Below are 20,119 nucleotides of genomic sequence, written 5' to 3' on the forward strand. Positions count from 1 at the left end.
TTAAATACATAATTTGAATAGAAACATGTCTCACGTCAGCTGCAACACGAATTTTGTTTCTTTGTATTTTATTAAACTCGGCATGCTTTTTATAAAAAAATCAGTTTTTGTAAATTCTAAATACTCATTCTAGCTCTAGAAATTTATAAACAAAATTATAAAAAGATTTAATTTGCGTCATAAATACGAGAATTTGATGTCCAAAACCAGTGGAATATGTCGTAGTTGATCCTTTTGGTAAAAATGTAGTTAGAGCCACGATCGACAGCACTGTACGAAAGAAACATTAAAACTTTAAGAAGCACACTGAAGAAGAAATACAAAAAGGAAAGAAAAAACAACATTGACACAGGTTTTCACAAAATTCATATAAGCTAGTTGTTTTTGTTGCTTGCTGGCATGTTCGCCTCTTAAATGTAACCAATTTTACTACACGTTCAAAGAGTCAGTCTCTCACAAATATTAGCGTTGATATTTTGGAGCAATTGTGGAACTGAATGTTTTTTTTTTTAATTTGTAGCTGTCCCCGACCCCGTCTTTATCGGTAGGATGACAATATTATGCACTGAAAAATAATATATTTTACTTGATGTACCAGGCGATCATGTTCACATGTATGTCCATATATATTTTTTTTATTCCTGCCACAGTATGTGTTTAGTCGTTAGTTGTTTTGTTTTCTATTTTCTACTTTTGCTTTCCACCGATGTTAATACTAACACTGAGAAAGATTGAGAAGAGAGTAGTAGCTTCTTGATCAATTTTGAAGAAAGAGGAAATAGTGATGGGTAATGACATTTCTTTCCTTAATTTTTTAAAATGGGTAAGTTTGGTTTGAGAGAGTTCTAGTTAAAGTCGATTGAAGGCAAGTACAAGATTAATTTAGTTGTTCTAAGGTTAGTAAAAACCAAGATGAGCAATGAATAATTAGCTTTTTGCAAACATTATAATTTTTTTTTGTACTTAAATAATTTTGTTGTAAACGCAATATCCCTACAACGCCTACCTTTTTCAAGTTGGTACTTTTTTCATAATTTATTTATTTAAAAAAATGTCAGATGTTGATAACTTCAACATACAAGAAAAGAATTAGGTTTTGATTTATTGCCCAACACTATTTTCTCCATCGCCAGCACTGATCAAGGAGTAACCCCATCTACTCTTTACAATGTCTTCTTACGGTTTAATTTGAGTGTCATGAGAGAGTGGAAACAAAAAGAAGAAAGAAGTGGCAAGTTTTGTTGTATTGGATATTTTAATGAAAGGAAACACAAAAAGGGAGAACAATTAAGAATTGGAAAGTGGCAAATTTTTAACAAGAAAAATATACCTACTCGTCAGCATGATCGCTTAGTACATAAACAAACATTAAGTTTATGTAGAAACGCCTGAGAAGGTATTATTGGAATGGGGGTAATTCACAGTACAAGCAATTTTTACATTACATGGAATAACACATTAACAAACGAAGATTACCAAATTTTAAATGTGCTCTATACACTTTTGAAATAATTTTATTATTTAATTTGAACTGCAAGGAGTCAATTGCAGTTTTGAGAGCATTGTTGTCAATTTTTTTCGTATTTGTAAATAATTAGGTTTTATAGAAACATGTCCTTTATCAGGTAGGTATACATATGATTTTTTCAAAGTTCGAAAATTAAAAACATAATTTGCTAATTATAAAATTATTTATGAAGTTACCCTGAGCAACTTATAAAATGATTTATTTCGAAGGAAAAAAACGAATATGCTAGAAAGCTTGAATTTGTTTTGCCGAAACCAGCGTATTTGTAACTACTATCGACAGCACTGTATTGAAGGTTACACAATCAAAATCGCATTTAAGAACAGTGATATTTCAGGAGCAAAAAATAAAACCCCTCACGTTTAAGAACGGAAACAAAAAAGAAAAGAACAACAAATTTGTCATATTTATCCCAAAAGTTCAAAGCAAAAAAAAATATACCATATTTGTCAGCATAATCGTCTGGTACAGTGAGTATAGTTTAGTTTCTGAGTGCCTCAGAGGAGATAATCTTCTGAGTGCTATAAAGCTATTATGATTTTTGCATTTTTGGAAAAAAGAATTATTGATAGATTGTTGGCCTGGTTATTGAAACCAATTTTACTATGAATATACTTACGACTTTTAATAACTGAGACTCTCGGAAGAATTATTATCTCAATTTCTCAAAATGGGCAATTGTTGCACTATTTATGTGTTTTTTCGCTTACAGTCCTTTAACTTTTATCTCAACTGAGTGACAATTTATGTAAAAAAACGATTTTATTTGAACTACCAGGTGATCATGTTTATTTGAATGTACATAGTTTTTTTTTGTATTTTTGTCATGTTTTTGTTATGTCCGGAGTTGTTGTTTCTATTCATTTCTAATTTTTTTCCAACAAAGTTGAAGCTGATAAGAAATTGTGAAGAATAGGTATGTATGGTCACTCCTTGATGAGTTTCTAAAATTGTGGAAGTAGTTATAGTTGGCGAAATTTGCTGTCATCGATTTTTGCAATGAAAATGACTACTATAGGCAAGTACTAGTTTTTAATTTTTGTTTGTTGAAGTAATAAGAAGCTAAAATGGTGATCCTAACAAATAATGGACTTTTTCTAAACAGAGATAAAACACAATATCAAACATTAATTTGTTTTTAGTATAACTTTTTAGGATGTATGTCAAACATACAAAGTTAAGGAACTTGGGTTTTGATGGGATTGGGGAATTCATACAATTGCTTTCTCAAAATGTAAACAAAAATTTGTATAGTTTTGACATCAGTTTCGAATGAGGCTTATTATTAAAAATACATAATTTGCAAAGAAAAAGTCAACATATCGACTATCACCGTTTAAGACTTTGCAACATATGCATTTTGTCAAATTTTTTATTGCAACCCATTTTATAAATATTCCAATAGATACCGTTTTTATAAAAATTTATCTTGAATAATTTTAATATTATTCATGATTATTATAAAAAGATTAAATGTTTGCATATATTTGTTGACCGACACCAACGGAATGTGTAGTAGTTATTCTTTTTCTTATTAATTTAGTTCTGATCGCTATCGACAGCACTGCACTAAAGGAGCTACGCAATCATGACCAATGTTCTCAATATTTTTTGAGAACAGAAATGTTGCAGTAGCAAAAAACTTTAAATAGAACACCTAAAAATAAATACAAAGAAAAAAGGAACAACAACACTGCCAAATTTTTTTAACAAAAATGAAAGCAAAAACAAAATATACCTTATTTGTAAACATGGTCGCCTGGTACATTAGGCAAAATTTTATTTTTTGTAGAGACTTCAGTAATTTGTTTTTGGGAATATTAAAATTTTAACAACAAGAACTAATCTGGCACTCTAGTTCCAAATTTTAATTTTTTCTCAAAATTTGATTCTGTTGATAAAAATTATTAACATTCAAATACCAGTTTGATTTTAATGATATCCAAATCAAAGTTTTGAAAAACTTAAAACAATTATTTTAATGACTTTCAATAATTAGTATTCAAGTGAACTATTTTAAACAAATTATAAAAAAAAAGAAATCTTTGTTTTGCAAATGTCAAATTTGTGGAATTTATAATCTTCTTTTGAATGTGATTTCTCAAATTCCTCTTCTTCATTTATTTGACGAAAAAGTATTAGTTCTATTTTACTTTGAAACATTGTTAAAACTAACACAGATAAAAGAGAGTAGATTTAGTCACTTTATGATCAGTGTTGGCGGTCATAGAAGTAGTGATGGGCAATAAGGAAACAAAACAATTTGTTGTAAGTTTGGAGTTCAAGAAATTATTAGGTAGATAAAGTTTGAAAAAATACAAGGTAGGCTTTAAATGTTCTTGTTTTTTTTTTATTTTTGGAGCAGTGAAAAGAAGTGTTTACTATTTTCATAAGACATATAGCTGTAGATAACTTTTGAATTAAATGAATAAGTACGTGACTTATAAATAAAACAATGCAATTCATAAGCAAGCTGTTAGATTCAAAATGTTTAAGCTATTTTGTTTGTTTAACTACAAGATCCTTACTTATTGACGAAAGAAGTTCAATGCTTTGAACGAACTAGTTGAATACACAAACAATTTTTTCGTTAAGTATGCTTACAAGTGTTTTTCATTTCCAGGATGAAATATCCTAGGATGAATTGTCTTGGGATGAATCAAGAGGTTGTAGTAGTTTATAGGTAGTTTAAGTCAGTATTAAGTTTTATTTAAGGACCTAATTTTAAGTAGTTTGTAAGTAAAAATAAAAAAGGATATTAATATTAGTTTTTTTTCAAATTTTCTAATAAAACCAAAAATAAATAAAATTTAAATGAAGTAATATAGATCTTATGGCCGAAAGGCATTAGTTTTAAGTGTTATAGTTTAACTTAGAGTGTCCGTATGGGACTATTAGGTTAGTTGTAGGTTATGGATAATTAGGCTAGTTTTATGAATTTTTGTCTAGCTTTAAGATAGGTTCAAGAATGAATTAATAAAAATGAATTAAAAAAAAAATCACGAGATTGCATTGACAAATTAAATGTCATTTATGTATATCTTTGAAGACAAACTTATATAACAGGTATATTTTAAAATCTTATATAGGTACTTTTTTAAACAGACTCTTTGCATACAGGAGCAAGTTCTTGTTACCCAGTCGTGCATTTTATTTGTATTGCATAAGTCACTAAATGTCTTAGGAATTCCATATATAATTTTTAATTTATAAGTCACTAAATGGCTTTTGAATAAAAGTCAAGCTTAAGCTAAAAATTTACTTAAGCTTTTGCAACTCTGCAAAGAAGCCAACAGAAGATGAGTATGGTAGTGTTGAGTAAAAAATGTTTTCAAGTTCTTTCTTTTTAAAGCAAGCCTATTATTTGCCTGTATATCAATTAACATTGTATATGATATTTTTCCTAGCATTTTCTTCCTTTTACTTCCTTTATTTAAAAAATAATTAGAGCCTCTTATTTTTAACAAAGAAAACTTATTGTTTTAAAAACTTTACATTTATAGCCCATCACTATATCCTCGGTCGCCAGCACTGATCCAGGAGTGACCATACTCACTCTTCTCAATCTCTTACTGTAAAATCAAAGTGTCAAGAGGAATCACAAAAATACAAACACAAAAGAGGCGTCTAATAGTATCGCATTTAGTGGAAAAAGAAATTAAGAAAAAAACACAACTAAAACGAATTACATTTTTTGGAAAAACACAAAAATAAACCTACTAGTCAACATGATGGCCTGGTGTATCAGGCAAATTTTAATTTCTGTAAAATGGGTGCCCTTAAAGAGAAGGATTTAATTGTTGTTGGGATTAGGAATACATTCCAAGCATCAAAATGGCCTTTTTTCCCTATCAAAATTTTGAAGCAAAATTTCACTCAATCACTAGGCGAACATGTTTATGAGTAGGTATCCATCAGTGATTGTCAGTTATCAGTTATTACTAGGAGCATGTTTTTTCCTTCTTTCTTTTTTGTTATCCTTGTAGTTTTGTTACCCACTTCTTTCTCTACTAATAATATACAGACACAAATATAAAAAGAATACAAAGAGAACTAGATAGTGATGGGCAGTGGTCACATGGTTGTGACCTTTTTTTTCTTTAAAACGTTAGCTAACACAGATTAAAAAGAGTAGATTTGGTCACTTTATGATCAGTGTTGGCGGTCATAGAAGTAGTGATAGGCAATAAGCAGAAAAATTCAATTTATTGTAAGTTTGGAGTTAAAGAAATTAATAGGTAGAGAAAGTTTGATAAAAATACAAGGTAGGCTGGAAATGTTCTTTTTTTTATTGTTGGAGTAGTGAAAAGCAATGTTTTATATTTTCATGAGACATAAGTCTGCAGATTAGGTAATTTTGAATTAAAAAAAAAATACTAAGCCACTTATGAATTCAAAAACTTCAAGTCATGCGTCATTAAGTGACTTATAAATAAATAAATAAATTGGGAAGCGCAACAGTCCGTCGTGAAACAGGGGCTAGTGACTTACAATTCTCAACCATTCCTGTGTGCGAGTAATTGCAGGGATGGAGGGGATCTACAGTTTATATGCCGAATCCGAACGGCTAATTTGAGAAAGCACTTTTTCATGACAAACATTACTCTTGGAGAATTTGTCAATTCCTCTCAAGAGGCAGTACCCGTGAAAAAACTTTAGGTGGCACAGACAGGGATCGAACCCAAGACCTCTCGCATGACAGTACAACGCACTAACCATCATGCGACGGGTACTAGTGACTTATAAATAGAAAAAAAAACAATAGAAAAAAATTTAAGCCAGTTTGTAGATTAGAATTGTTAAAGCCATTTTTTTAAACTACATGATTATTTCATTATTGACGAAAGTACATTTCAAACCTTTGGAGAATTTTGTGTGTGTTGCCGTTTATGCAGTCCCTTAACTCAATTCAAGTAAAAAGAATATATAATATAAATAATATAATGATCATGTTATTTAATAAATTTACCACCTATTGACTAATTGTTTTATTGCATAAGTCAATAACTGAATAAGGAATTAAATTCCTTTTAATTCATAAGTCACTAAATTGCTTGTGAATTTTTATTCCAAGCTTAAGCTAGAAAGTGACTTAAACCCTTATTACGAGAAGCGAATTGAAATTTTGAAATCACTCATTTCGTGAATACCATGCAATATTCACTTCTAAGGCCAAATTTCTTGTGAAAACAGATAATAACCCATTTCAAGTTCAACTTCGAAAATTCACACATCTTAATTTCGCTCCATATTGGATTTCTAAAACGTTAGCTTTAAGTTCGATTCGCTTCTCGTAATAAGAGCCTTAAGCTGTTGCAGCTTCAGGAAAAAAACGCAAAAAGATGCGTATGGCTATGAGAAGTAATAAATGTTTTCAATTTTAATCAACATTGTTTAAAAATGTTTGTCTTGCATTTTCTAGTTATTACTTCCTTTATTTATAAACTAACTAGAACATTGTAATTTTAACAAGTAAAATTTATTCTGTTTTAAAAATTTAAGTTTTTAGCCGATCGCTATATTCTCGATCGCCAGCACTGATTTAAGAGTACGCACTCTTCTCAATCTCTTACTGTATAATCAAAATGTCAAGAGGAATAGCAAAAATACACAACACAGACAAGGCGTGTAATAGTATTGCATTTAGTGGAAGAAGGAAAACAGAAAAAAACTCAAAGAAACAGAAAATAAACCTATTAGTCAACATGATGGCCTGGTGTATCAGGCAAATTTTAATTTCTGTAAAATGAGTGCCCTTATAAAGAAAGAGAAGGAATTCATTTCAAGCATCAAACTGGCCTTTTTCCCATTTGTTAGACAAGAACATCAAATTTAAATCAAAATTTGAAGGTAAAATTCCATTTACTCACTAGGCGCACATGTTTATGAGTAGGTCTATCAGTGATTGTCAGTTTTTTCCTTCTTTCTTTTTTGTTATTTTTGTAGTTTTTTTTACCCACTTATTTCTCTACTGATAACAATATACAGACATAAATATAAAACATTGTATTTTTTTATATTTGTGTCTGTATATTGTTATCAGTAGAGAAAGAAATGGGTTACAAAACTCCAAGATTAACAAAAAAGAGAATTAGATAGTGATGGGCAGTGGACACATGGTTGTGACAAAAAAGCAAAGCCATGAAGAAAGAAAACTTTGTATAATTATTTTTATATAAAACATATTTATTTCACATTATAACCTTAATTATCTTTACAATTTGTAAACCTAACTAGATAAACAAATAAAATAAAATAAAAAAAGAAATACTAAAAAGTTTTGTGCATTTTCTTTTAAAATATTGTTCAGCAAAATTGTATCTTAATTCCATGCAATTTAATTTATTTTTTAAATATATATTTATTTTAAATTAAAGGCAGATTTGTAAAAAAAAATGTTTAATTCCTATAAACTAGGTAAATATTTAAATTATAATTATAATAACATAAAAGTTAAAATAATATTTTTACAAAATTGTCCTTTAACTTGTTTTTTTATTTTATAATTTTTTTAAATTTATATTTTTACAAAACTCTTAAATATCTACACGATCTACTTAAATATACAATTAAGTGAAAAATATATATATATATTATATATGTAAAAAAGAACTTTTAATATAATAAGATAATATTTATTTATTTTTATATTATTTTTTTTTTTTAAATTGAGATTTAAGTATATAAAATATTATTTTTTTTAAAGTTTTTTTTTTCATTATTTTATTTAAAAAGTTAATTATGTAGTTGAATAAATTACCGACTATAAATATTTAATTTGTTTTTATTTTTGTTTTCGATTCGAGATAGTTTTTATTTTTTTGTTTTATATATGTTCTGAATTAATTTTTGTATAATTTTTAATAAACATTTTGTTTGTATAACTTAAAGTTAGTTTTATTTTTTATTTATATGAAAGATTTGTTTGTATTAATATAAAAAAACATATTACAAAAGGACGGTAAACTGTTGCAGGAATGCTGCTTTTCTTTTTTGAACTTAAATCTAATATTTTGTTGTTTTTTTAATGAAATCTAATTTGAATTTTTTAGTATTGAGTTAAAAGTTTATATAAAAATGTTGTTAAGGTTAAAAGTTGAGGTAAAAATTGGATAGTATCGTATCGAGATTAAAAATGGGCGAGTTTCTTAATTGGAGAAACGTAGTTGTGGTTAAATTAAGTTTTTACTAAAAAAATGGCAGTGTAGGTTTTAAGAGTTTCAGACAATTAAAGTAAAAATTGAATACTTGAAGGAAAAGGACCTACGGAAAATCCTTGCTGACTTAAGTGTTTTTCAATTTAGAATAAGATGGCTTGATGCTTTCCAAAAAAAACTTCTTGATAAATGTATAATAAAAGTACTGCTTTGGGTTTTGAATTAATATTGAGTTCATTGTTGGAACAAAAGGTTTTCGTCCTGTAGGACTTTCGAGATAAATCCTCGTCCAGAAATGACATAAGAAAAATATATATTGTTGCCTCTTAACCACAACTGCATTTTTCCAGGCTCACTGTGGATTCTTTTAAAATTCTAGGAAAAAATACGTATGATTTATCTACTGGATGTTTTATGAGATTCTTCAGTTAAAACCATGAATAAAATAAAAAGATTGTGACAGATTACAAAATATTAAAGTACATATTGTGCGTGTTTTCTAAAAGTACACATGACAGATATAAAAATTAAAAAATAAAGAAAAAGAAAAAAAAACAAACAATAAACTTTACAGCATTCACAACACATAACCCATCGTTTGGAAAGATATTATATCTGCATTCATCCTTATTTTTATAGATACTTTTTTTTGCATTTCATTATTTTTTTTTATGAATTATGAAGAAAAATATTAAACGAACAAGTTACATAAAAAAATGAGATTTTTCATCTTTAAGAAGATTCTTAAATTTTAAATTTTAAAGTTTTTTGTTTTGTTTTTTGTTTCGAACAGAAGAATATTAAAAAATTAAGAAAAATAAAAATTCTTTTTCAAAGAATGTCCTGCGAAATTGGCACAATGACAAAACAAATTTGCCATCCCTCCCACTGTCTCTATCGATGTCTCTCTCTCTCCCTATCTCTTAGACAGGAGTATTTGATTTCAAATCACTACCGCCATTATGATGTCCATTAGTGTTTTTGATATTTTTCATATCGGCCTTCTTTTGGGCTTCCAGTTTATCGGTAACGGGTGGCGTAACTTCTTCAGATTGTGGTGTTGTATCGATGTGTTGTTCGCCATCGAAATCACGTCCTTCGAAATCGTCATTGTGATGTGGATTGATTTGAGCTTCAGAATCGGGTCCAATGTCAGTGTTCAATGTTGCTCCTGTAACAACAACAACAAGAACTAAGTTTAGAACGGTTTTTGATTTTATTTTAGGGAATTGGGTTTTAAATGGGATTTAAAAGAATAAATAAATAATTCTTTTTTATTTAATAGTTTATTTTTGTTCTTATGAAAATTTTATACATTTTTCTAAAATTAATGCTTTTTTTTAATTTGAAAAACTCAAATTTTTTAAAGATTTGCATCAATGCATATTGTATTTTTGAACTTTTTTTGAAAGATATGAATTTTTAGCTCTTGTCGTTGTTGTTAAATTTATAGGAGGGGATAACATTGAGAAAAATTGTGTTTTTTTCTTCTTATACAAAATGTTTTTAAAACTATGTTTTTAAGAACAGTTTTTGTTTAAAAATTTATTAATTGTTGTAATATTTTAGTGTAAAAAGTAAAAAAAAAACACAAGAGGACAAAACAAACAAAAAAATAAAACATGCATTGTGATTTTTTCTTATTACCTAAGTTTTTGAAGTTACGTGCTTTGAAAGTGCAAAAATGTGTAGTGTTTAAAAAAAATTTTAAATTAAATTAAAGTTAATAAATTTGTTTACATTTTGAGGATTCGATTGTTTGAGGATTTTTATTGTGTTGGTGTAGAAATACAAAAGACTAGTTGTTTAAGAAAGCAAATATTTGGAATGGTTTTCTTAAATCTCTTAGAATTAAATTAAAAAAACCAAAATTTGTTTTCAAATTTTATGCAGTTCTAGGTTATGACTTAAAGGCCTTCTTTTTAGTTTTTACAAAACGATACATTTTTGTCACTGTAATCTGTCTTATTTGACGTTGAAAGTTTGTATAGAGACTGACAATATCATTAAAAGATGCAAACATAACTTTGAACATTTTTGGGTATGTATCTTTTTTAATGAAGGTTTTTGCAATAGAGACAGGTCTTTTTTGATAGCTTTTGGTGGCCATATTGTTTGTTTAACATATTCCTTTCTTTAACGAGTCACTAAATTAACCAACACCTTTAGGCTAGGTTAGGTTAGGTTAGGTTGAAGTGGATGTCCAAGATGGAAACGGACACACTTAGGCCAGTTTAATGGCCCATTGAATCTTGAGGCTTCCCCCTAAGCTCAATGGAACTAGTTTGAGTCCCTTACGAAACGTGAGAGGCTGATTATGCTGATATGATTTAGATCGTTAAAGAAGAATTCTCCTAGGTAATTCTTGAGTTTTCGAGCCAGAACAAGGCATGTACTGTACAGAGAAGGTGAAGAACTGTTTCCTCCTCTTCCTCGTCCATACAGTTTCTGCAAAATGTCATTTGAGAATTCGCTTAGTCGCGTGGCGAGCTTAGACAGTGTCCGGTTATGACACCTATTATCGAGCTTATATGCGATCGGCTTAGTGATAGCAACCACCTTGAACGTTTTAAATCCAGTGTTGCCCAGATTTGTGACCTGACACGTGTTGATGTTCTTCCACCTGGTGCCTGCCCTCCTCACAGCGTCTTGCATTAGCAGCAATTTACAAGTAACGATTGGTATGCCAGTACGTGCCAAACGTGGAAGGATGGGCTGCACATGGCGAGTTCATCTGCCTTAAAGTAACCTCGAATGTCTCTATGGCCCGGCACCCAGCAAAGGTGAATATTAAACTTTTGTGCCATCTCCATTAGGGATTATTGACAGTTATGGACTGTTAAAGAGTTTGTGAGACAGAGTCCAGTGATTTGATAGCACGTTTTCTTTGAGCCAAGACAAGACTTCTTTTATCGCCAAAAGTTCCGCTTGGAACACTTCCACTGACCCCTTCTTTTGTTTTTGAACCATCATCTGTTTAAAAATGGATTGGCCCATCTTGCAGGAATGTCCTATCCTACCAGAAAGATAGAAATCTCGAAATTTCTGTCGAATTGCAGTTGGGGGATGGTGTAGTGTGTGTGCTTTGGAATTGATTCTAAATACATACGAATTACGGAGTGGCCAATATTGTTCTTAGTCCACTGCGACGAAGCTTTTAGGCGAATAGCAGAGCTTGCAACTATTTGGTTGCTAAAAATGTCCAGAGGTGTTAGGTAGAGTAAGGTGTCGGGGTCGTGTGAAGCGATCCGCTTATAAATAGGCAAGCTTAACGTTGGACTTTATTTAATTTGTCGCTGGTTATTCCTTTCTCTAAAAAAGTCCACCATACTGCCACACCGTACATTAAAATCGGGCTGATTACCGATGTGTATAGCCAATGCGTGATTCTGGGTTGTAAGCCCCATTTATTACCAATAGCTTTTTAGAAAGAAAAGTGTAGCTTTTTTGACTGTTTCTTGTTTGTTGCGTTTCCAATTTAGTTTTTTATCTAAGACAAGACCCAGGTTCTTAGCCTCGTCTGAAAATTTTAATTAAATTCCTTTGATATGGAGAGGGTTGACAAATTGAATTTTGTATCTCCTCGAAAATAAGACTTGATCGGTTTTGTGTGGGTCAACACCCAGTCCACACCGATCAGCCCAAAGTATTAGTCTGTCTAAGGCATTTTGTAAGAGTTCTTTTAAGGTGTTAAGATGCTTTCCTGACACTGCTATATCAACGTCGTCCGTATAGGCTATCACTCCGCCTCCAGACTGGTTAGGATTTCATTCACCACTAAGTTCCAGAGGAGAGGGAATAAGAGAGCACCTTGTGGTGTCCCTCTACTAACGAACCAACACCCGTACTTCAACGGAAAGAAAAATCTGCTGAAAACACAACGAAAAACTGCAGTAGAATCAGAGACCGTCAATTCCACTTCACTCACAAAAACTTGAGCTGTTAAAGACCACAACGATCATAGGCAACATTTGTGTTCGCTGTTCAGATTTTGGAGCAATTAAGTTGATTCCTTTTTTGGTCGAAACCAATCCACGCGAGATTCACGAGATGGCAAAGCATTCAAATAAAATTACTATTTGGTTTGGGCTCGAGGCGTCATCGGTCCTTACCTCTTCGAAAATTATGAGACCCAGCCATTACAGTCAACAGCGTACAGTGGCCCGTTTATGCAAAACTGTTTGCAATATTATTTTTTCGAGTAGGTCTATAATGCAAAACGTTTAAGTCACTAGATTCACAAATATTTGAAGCTCGAGTAACCGAAAATTATTCAATTTGGGTTATTAGTGTGCCTTATAGAGTTGAAGATTTGTTTTGTATGATGATAATTTAGTTTATATTTTTTTTTCTTAACTTTGAATGTAAAAACTTGAAAAAGGTTTTATGAAAAAAAAAGAGGCTGGGATGCGACCCACACTGATAACTTCCCATCCCGTGCTTAAAAGTTTGTCTATATGTACTAGTATCAATTTTACCAAATTTGCGTACTATTTTTTGTAGATTTTATTTTTTATGAAAAAACGGACTATTGGATTTTTATATAAAAATCATTGAATATTGAAAACAATATTTTCTGTAAAATAAATAAGTTTGAAGGCAATATCTAAACTTTTTGAAAAGATATTTGAGTAGAAAATCAATTTTTACCAAATTTTGTTAAATTTTTTATGTTTTTAATTTTTTGTACAAAAACTATCAATTCGATTTTTCAAAATTTTACTGAATGTTAACAACAATATTTGTCGAAAGATAAAAGTAGATAAAAGACAATATCTACAATTTTTGAAAAGATATTTGAGTCGAAAATCAATTTTTACCAACTTTTGTTAATTTATTTTTCGGTTTTTAATTTTTTGTAAAAAAAACTGTCAATTCGATTTTATTCAAAATTTGACTGAATGTTGACAACAATATTTTTTGAAAGATAAAAGTAAATTAAAGCCAATATCTCAAAGTTTTGCAAAGATATTTGAGTCGATGTTCAATTTTTACCAACTTTTATTGTTTTTTTTTAGATTTTTATTTTTTGTAAAAAAACTGTAAATTCGATTTTTTTTTTTTAATTTTATCGAATGTTGAAAACAATATTTCTTATAATATAACATAAGTTTTAAGCCTAAATTTCAAGTTTTTGAAAAGATATTTGAATCGATATTTAATTTTTACCAACTTTGAGTGATTTTTTTTTAGATTTTTATTTTTTATAAAAAAACTGTCAATTCGATTTTTCTCAAAATTTTATCAGATTTTTTTTGCTCAAAATTTTTTTGGAGATGAAATTATATTTTAGTCGTAAAATTTTAGAGGTGACAAATTTTTTTTTCAGTTTTTTGTATTTAAAAAAAAAAACCGTTAGATAGATTTTTTTCAAAAAATATACTTCTTTGAGACCACGTTACAGTTTATAATATAAAATTTATTTCAAGTCTCTAACGTTTTTGGTTCGTAAGATATTTAGGGTTAACCACAATTTTCACCTTTTTTTTAAACTGCTATGGTAAAAAAACCACCCACGCAATTTTCTTGAGAGCCCTTTCTACATCTTTCTGCCTTATTATCTGTATAACAAAATTTATTTGGAGTCGATATCTCTTCTGGTTCTTGAAATATGGACAACGAAAAAAACGTCGCGAACGAACGGACGTACGGACGTACGAACGTACGTACACACGCACACACAGACATCTTTCTAAAAATCTTTTATTTCGACTCTATTGACCTTGAAACGTCGAGAAATGGCAAAATTTTCAATTTGACAAATCGGATCCATTACAATACGGGAAGTTAATAATTATTATTTTTATTTAAAAAATTAAAATATTTTTTAATTCTTTAATTTTGTGTTTTTGGAAACACTACTTTTTGCAAACTTTATCGACTTGAAATTGTATAAAAAAAGAAGATTCAACGAGGTGTGCTAAGATCTCAACTGGTGGATTTACAAAAGATGATTTTATTGAAAAAATGTTAATCATTTTTGATTAATGTTAACAACCTAAGATTTTCAAGAGTTTTGGAGCTAATTTTTTAATCATGTAATAAAATTTTAAACAGTCTACGCGGTCATGTCCGATATGCAAAAGTACACAAAAAAACTTCAATATAAAGATGAATCAATTGAGGACGAACATAATTACAAATGTGGAATCTCTCCACTGCACACTAGAATCATATGCATGAAATTTATTTTGAAGCTTGCGTATAGTTTTCGACAAGAAGGAGGCGGAAGAAAGAAGAAAACAAGAGATCCAAAGTTGTTTTCGCGATTAGCTTGGCCTTGATGTGGATAAACCAAAGCAAGGGTTTGGAAACACTAATGACGAAACACTGCAAGAAGATTTTTTCGTACGGTCAGATGCAACCGCTCGAATAACTGGAGTCAATGGAAAAGTTATAATTAGGCTCAAAGTAATATTAAACGTTTTGAATTGAAGAGAAGTAGCGAATGCAGTTAAATTTGGGGAGTATATTAAGAAAACGGCAGAGCTTTTAAAACAAAAGTATCCTGAAAAACTACTCGCACCTACTCTACACAAAATATTGGTTCATAGTCAAAATATCATTTATTATCAAACACTACCACTTGGAGAACTGTCAGAAGAAGTCCAGGAATGCAAAAATAAAGACAACAAGAAATATCGATTTCAGAATACGTGTAAAGTTTCAAGGATTCGACAGGACGAGTAACATGCTTGCAATCTCTTCGGATCCACTTATTCCTTCCTTAAGGCATGTGAGAAACCAAAAAGGTCTGAAAGGACGATACTCTCCAGAAATGATGAGTTTATTACACATTTGCAAATTTAAGTGTTTATATAATTCGTTTTGTCTTTATTTGACTTTTGATTAGCTTGGTTTTTATTTTGATAACGTTGATTAAAATTTTGTTTATAAAGTTTACAAACAAAAACATTACATAGCTCAATAATATATTTAAAAACTTTCATTTATAATTATACTTCAATAGAGAAGAGCTAGCCTGCAGAATTGATATAATTTTTCAACTTCCATATTGTTAAGCAAGAGTATAACTTGATTTTGCGTCAATTGGTAAGTCACTAGGTCACACAGCTCAAAACATAATCGATATTCTGCGCAAACAGATTTATAGCATGTGTAGCTTGAACCGAAGCGCCTCGAATTGGCCACAACTGATCCTCTGATGTAACCCTTTTTGTGGAGCTTTCTTTAGTATAACAGATCTATGTGAATAAGCCGCAAGCTTCCGCAAAATAATCAATGGCATCGGTCAAATTCAGCCTTATTTTTGCATCAAAGTCATCAAAAACTGGACCTTTCGAATGCTTTAACTAGCTTTCGAGCTTTTACTAGCAAACAAAATAGTATCACCTTAAAAATAATTATTGTTTGCAATAAAAAATAACGTTTTTTGTGTTTGTCTACAGACATTACTTTTTTAAAAAAATAAAAATCTAAAATTTGCTAAAATTGACTTTTGAAACGAATACATTTAGTCCAAAAAGTCTCGGTACAGCAGACTAATTTTAGTGTTTTTTTTTAAGTACTAGTACTAGGATCTACAAAACAAAAGTGGTTACATTGAAAAAAAGTTAGTTTTTAACTTCACCAACTTTAAATTTACCAAATTTAAATAAATTGTGATCGTTATTTTCAAAAACCCGTTTTTAATATATTGTTATGGTAAATATTTTATCTCGAATTATCAAAATGAAAGCTGCTGTACAGAGACTTTTTGGACTATGTGCTGTGGGTTCAAACTGATTCTATTGTTTTGAATATTTTTTGGACAAATCCAATTAGCAATTTTCTTATATAAAATATAACACAAAATTGTAAAAACTGATTTTTTACTTGTTTCCAAAATATTTGATACATATTTTAATTATAAGAAATACAAACTTAAAAAAGTTAACGACTAAAATATCTCGGGAACGAAAAAAACATAAAATATTCTTGTTAAGTTTTATTTATGTTTTTAGAAAAATCCAATTGACAACTTTTTTTTTTAAACGAAACCTTACAAAAACCAAACTTTAATTTTCTCTTTTTTTTTGAAAATCTTTAGAAGTTTTTTTTTCAAATAAATTTTGCATAAACAAAACTTTGCAATTTTAATTTAAAAATGTTTTTAGAATGCAGAAAACATTAATAAATTTTATATACATATGATTTTTGTAAGAATTCAAAAAAAATCTTTTTATTATGTTTTTGTTTTAATCCAAAACATCGGTTTAATAGTTCTTGAGATAATTTAAAAACAAAATAAGGGTTTTATGGGGGTTACCCTTCTTGAACAGTGCAAACATATATTTTTTGTATTAACAAAAGCCAAGTTAAGAACACAGTTTTAGAAACAAATATAATAAAAATAAATTCATTTTGTTTTTTAGAAAATTCGAATTTTAAATTTTTGACCAACAAATTTGAAAGGGGACTAATGTTATTTTTGACCTTAAAAAAATGAAAGAACAGCTAATGCGAATTCGCTTAAAACCTAAATTTTCAAGTTTTAACTCAATCGAATAAATGGTTAAGACTGTAGGGGTGACGACAGATAGAAGGAAGAAATGGCGGGACCCATTTTTTCGACTTCTCTACCATTGTAATGATATGTTTGATCAAAATCTTGAGTTTGACATTTTTTAGGAATGCAATACTTGTAAGGGAAGACTGACTACAGAAATGATCCTGTAACGCGTAGTCTTAGTTTTTAGTTTAGTTTCTATATGTCGCAGGTTAAAAATGGTCTGCTACTCAAGTATCTTTTCGAAACCGACAGAAATTGACCGAAGCAAAAATAACAGTGAGCTTTGCCCCCGCCATTTTTTAAATAGCTGATAAGTTTGTATAAAGGAATACATTTTTCAAAAATTTAATACAATAAAAATATAAATGTAAGCAAGTTGATCTAGTCTGGAGAATAGAGAGGCTTTGCAAAATAAGTTCTAGAATTTTTCCAGCCCTTAATGCCACAAAACTTATTACTTACAAAGTTTCTACGATAAAAATGGGCTAGATCACTAAACATCCGGATCATTTTAATACATTTCAAGGGCCCAATCTGCAAAGACTTGAGTTCTTGTGTTAACTGAACTTTAAGAGCCTAAAGACATACAAATTTATTCTAAAGAAGGTGTAATGTCGTTTATGATCGAGGTAGAATCGAAAAACTTTGGTTGTCCCTAACATTACAGGGCTACCTCAGAATTATTCCCAACTGTTTTTAAGCTGCGCAGGCAATGACTAACTTGTCCCAAAAGCTCTATTTTTTCTCCCAATATTTGCCAACCAAGTCAGTTCGGCGTGACCGACGACGAGACGACCTAAAAGGGCTTCAATGACTACAGTTTTTTTTTTTTTTAATATTTTGAAAGTGTAATAATTTTAACACCAACGAATCGTGTTTTGTGTATTTTTAGTAAAAGCGTACTTCTACTTGTCTACATCTGAAAAAGTCGTGGTACTATATTCAAATGAAACCTCTTATTGGAAAGCTCCTTTTTGTCTTTATGTCAAGAGTTCGCCTGGTACAAATTTTTTAACCTTTCGAATGCACATTTTTTAACTTTTAATGCAAATGAAAAAAATTAAAATATTCTTGGGAAATTAAGTTTGAAGAATTGAATTTAAAAATCTTCATTACAAAAAAAGTAACACTACAAAATTACTCCTTTTTAAGGTCCTTCCTGTTAATGATTAAAATAATAGGAAATATCAGAATAGCATTTAAAACAAGATTCACAAGTATTGTAACCGAACTTCTCCCGTTTCGACCAAGTGCTTCAAAAATAATCAGAAAAACTCTGTCAATATTCTTAATTCTTTCTTAGAAATCTGTTTAATCTTTAAAAGAAAAAAGTTTAAAAAATTCCTGGAAAATTCATGATATTCAGTAACTTTTAATCCATTCGATTTTTTTTTCAACACTCATCAGTGAAGTAAATTATCTTCCAAGAATAAGTTTGAAGTGAAAGAATAATTTTCTTTGAATTTTATTAAGCTTAAATTAAGGATTTCAAAATTAAACGTTTCCTGCTAAAGATGCACACATTTAATTTCATAGGAAAAAATCGAAATACTGCTAAATAATTGTCCTTTGTTATGACGATGAGGCTGCTCCTTCAATGCCATTACCACTACATGACAATATATAACAACTTCCCAGTTACTTAACGCTCTTCTTATTAAACTTTCCTTCCTTCTTTTGCATCATGTTCATGTATACCTCTAGAATATTTAGAAGGACTTCTTTTTAAACACTTTCCCTTGAAATAAATTTTTAATTGGATTACAAAAAAGGACTAGAAAGATTTTCTCTTTCTTCCAAAGTATCTCTCTCTGTCTTCATAATTTTTGCTATACTGATGGTAGAGAAGAGTAAAAGGTAGATATGTAGGGTAGGTACCTAACTAACCTAACCTATACTCTCAATGAGAAAGAGAACTTTGAAATTAAATTCTAATAGGATTAGTAAAACATAATTTAAACATTTTTAATCCTACACAAGAAAGAATTACATGAACAGCTGTTCCTTTAGATTCGAGATTATACCAAACATCCCTCTATCAGATCAGCTAGCAAAAGTAGGGGCGATTTCTTCGAATTCGAAGAAATAGCCTTCGCATTCGCCATCCTGCGGATCCGGATACAAGGAGGTTATAGCGATGTCGGCGACGACGATGAAGTTCCTTCTATACTATAGTGCCGCGCCCTTGCGGTAATTTTAATAATATCTGATGTCACATTTGCATGTGAACTTTCTCTTCTGTTACCTAATAATAATGCTGAATCAAGAAAATATATAAATCACTCCCATGTGACATTTGGGAGCTTTGCGTAAGATTCATATTACTCTGGAGCCTTGCTATGAGTTGTGACAACACAGAGTGAACAAAAAAAAATAATTTAAATTCCGCGAAAATTTCGTCCTTGTGTGTGCCTGTGCATCAACATCAAGCTGCTATAGATTAAAGGACTTCTCTGGAATTTATCCCGGGAAAACCCCCAGTTGTGATTTTAAAGGACGATATTTGGTGGTGGATGGGGGGTGGGGATGAGGTTTAGAGGGTGGTGATGTAATCATATTATTTTATATCCTTCTAACTATGAATTATCGTCCAAACGCATTTGATGAGTTGCATTTCGTTTTTGCGCTCCGGCCGACAACCCGCCGCCCGCCGACGTGCAACCAATGGCAAGGACGTCGTTGACTAACGACAACTATACTATACGACGAAGTCATAATAAGGATTCATGGACTTTGTGTGGAGCAAGATTAATATTTCAAACTAAAAGGAACCTAGCGAGAGAGTGAGATGAAAGAGAGATAGAGGGAGATGTGAATACGTTTCATAGCCAAATTATGGCTTAATAGAACGCTCACAATTCGTCGTCGACGTTGTCGCCCGTCCGCGTTGTCGTCGTTTTCGTCGGCAGAATTTCTGTTTTT

The 20,119-nt window shown here is 30.2% G+C and overlaps 1 protein-coding gene across 3 annotated transcripts in view; it reads right to left on the minus strand.

Annotated features, from left to right (window-relative positions):
• The window catches only part of LOC129950077 (fasciclin-3), a 412,463-nt gene that overhangs the window by 40,715 nt on the left and 351,629 nt on the right, over positions 1–20,119 (minus strand). The window contains exon 5 of one of the 3 annotated variants that reach the window (XM_056061873.1): positions 9,603–9,856. The exons of the other annotated variants lie outside the window; for them this stretch is intronic. Within the exon in view, the coding sequence (XP_055917848.1) occupies positions 9,609–9,856 (248 nt within the window). The 3' untranslated portion in view covers positions 9,603–9,608. Of the gene's footprint in view, positions 1–9,602; positions 9,857–20,119 lie in introns of those variants that run through there. 3 annotated transcript variants of the gene reach the window in all.

This window comes from Eupeodes corollae, chromosome 3, assembly GCF_945859685.1.
Source record: "Eupeodes corollae chromosome 3, idEupCoro1.1, whole genome shotgun sequence".
NCBI lineage: Eukaryota > Metazoa > Arthropoda > Insecta > Diptera > Syrphidae > Eupeodes > Eupeodes corollae.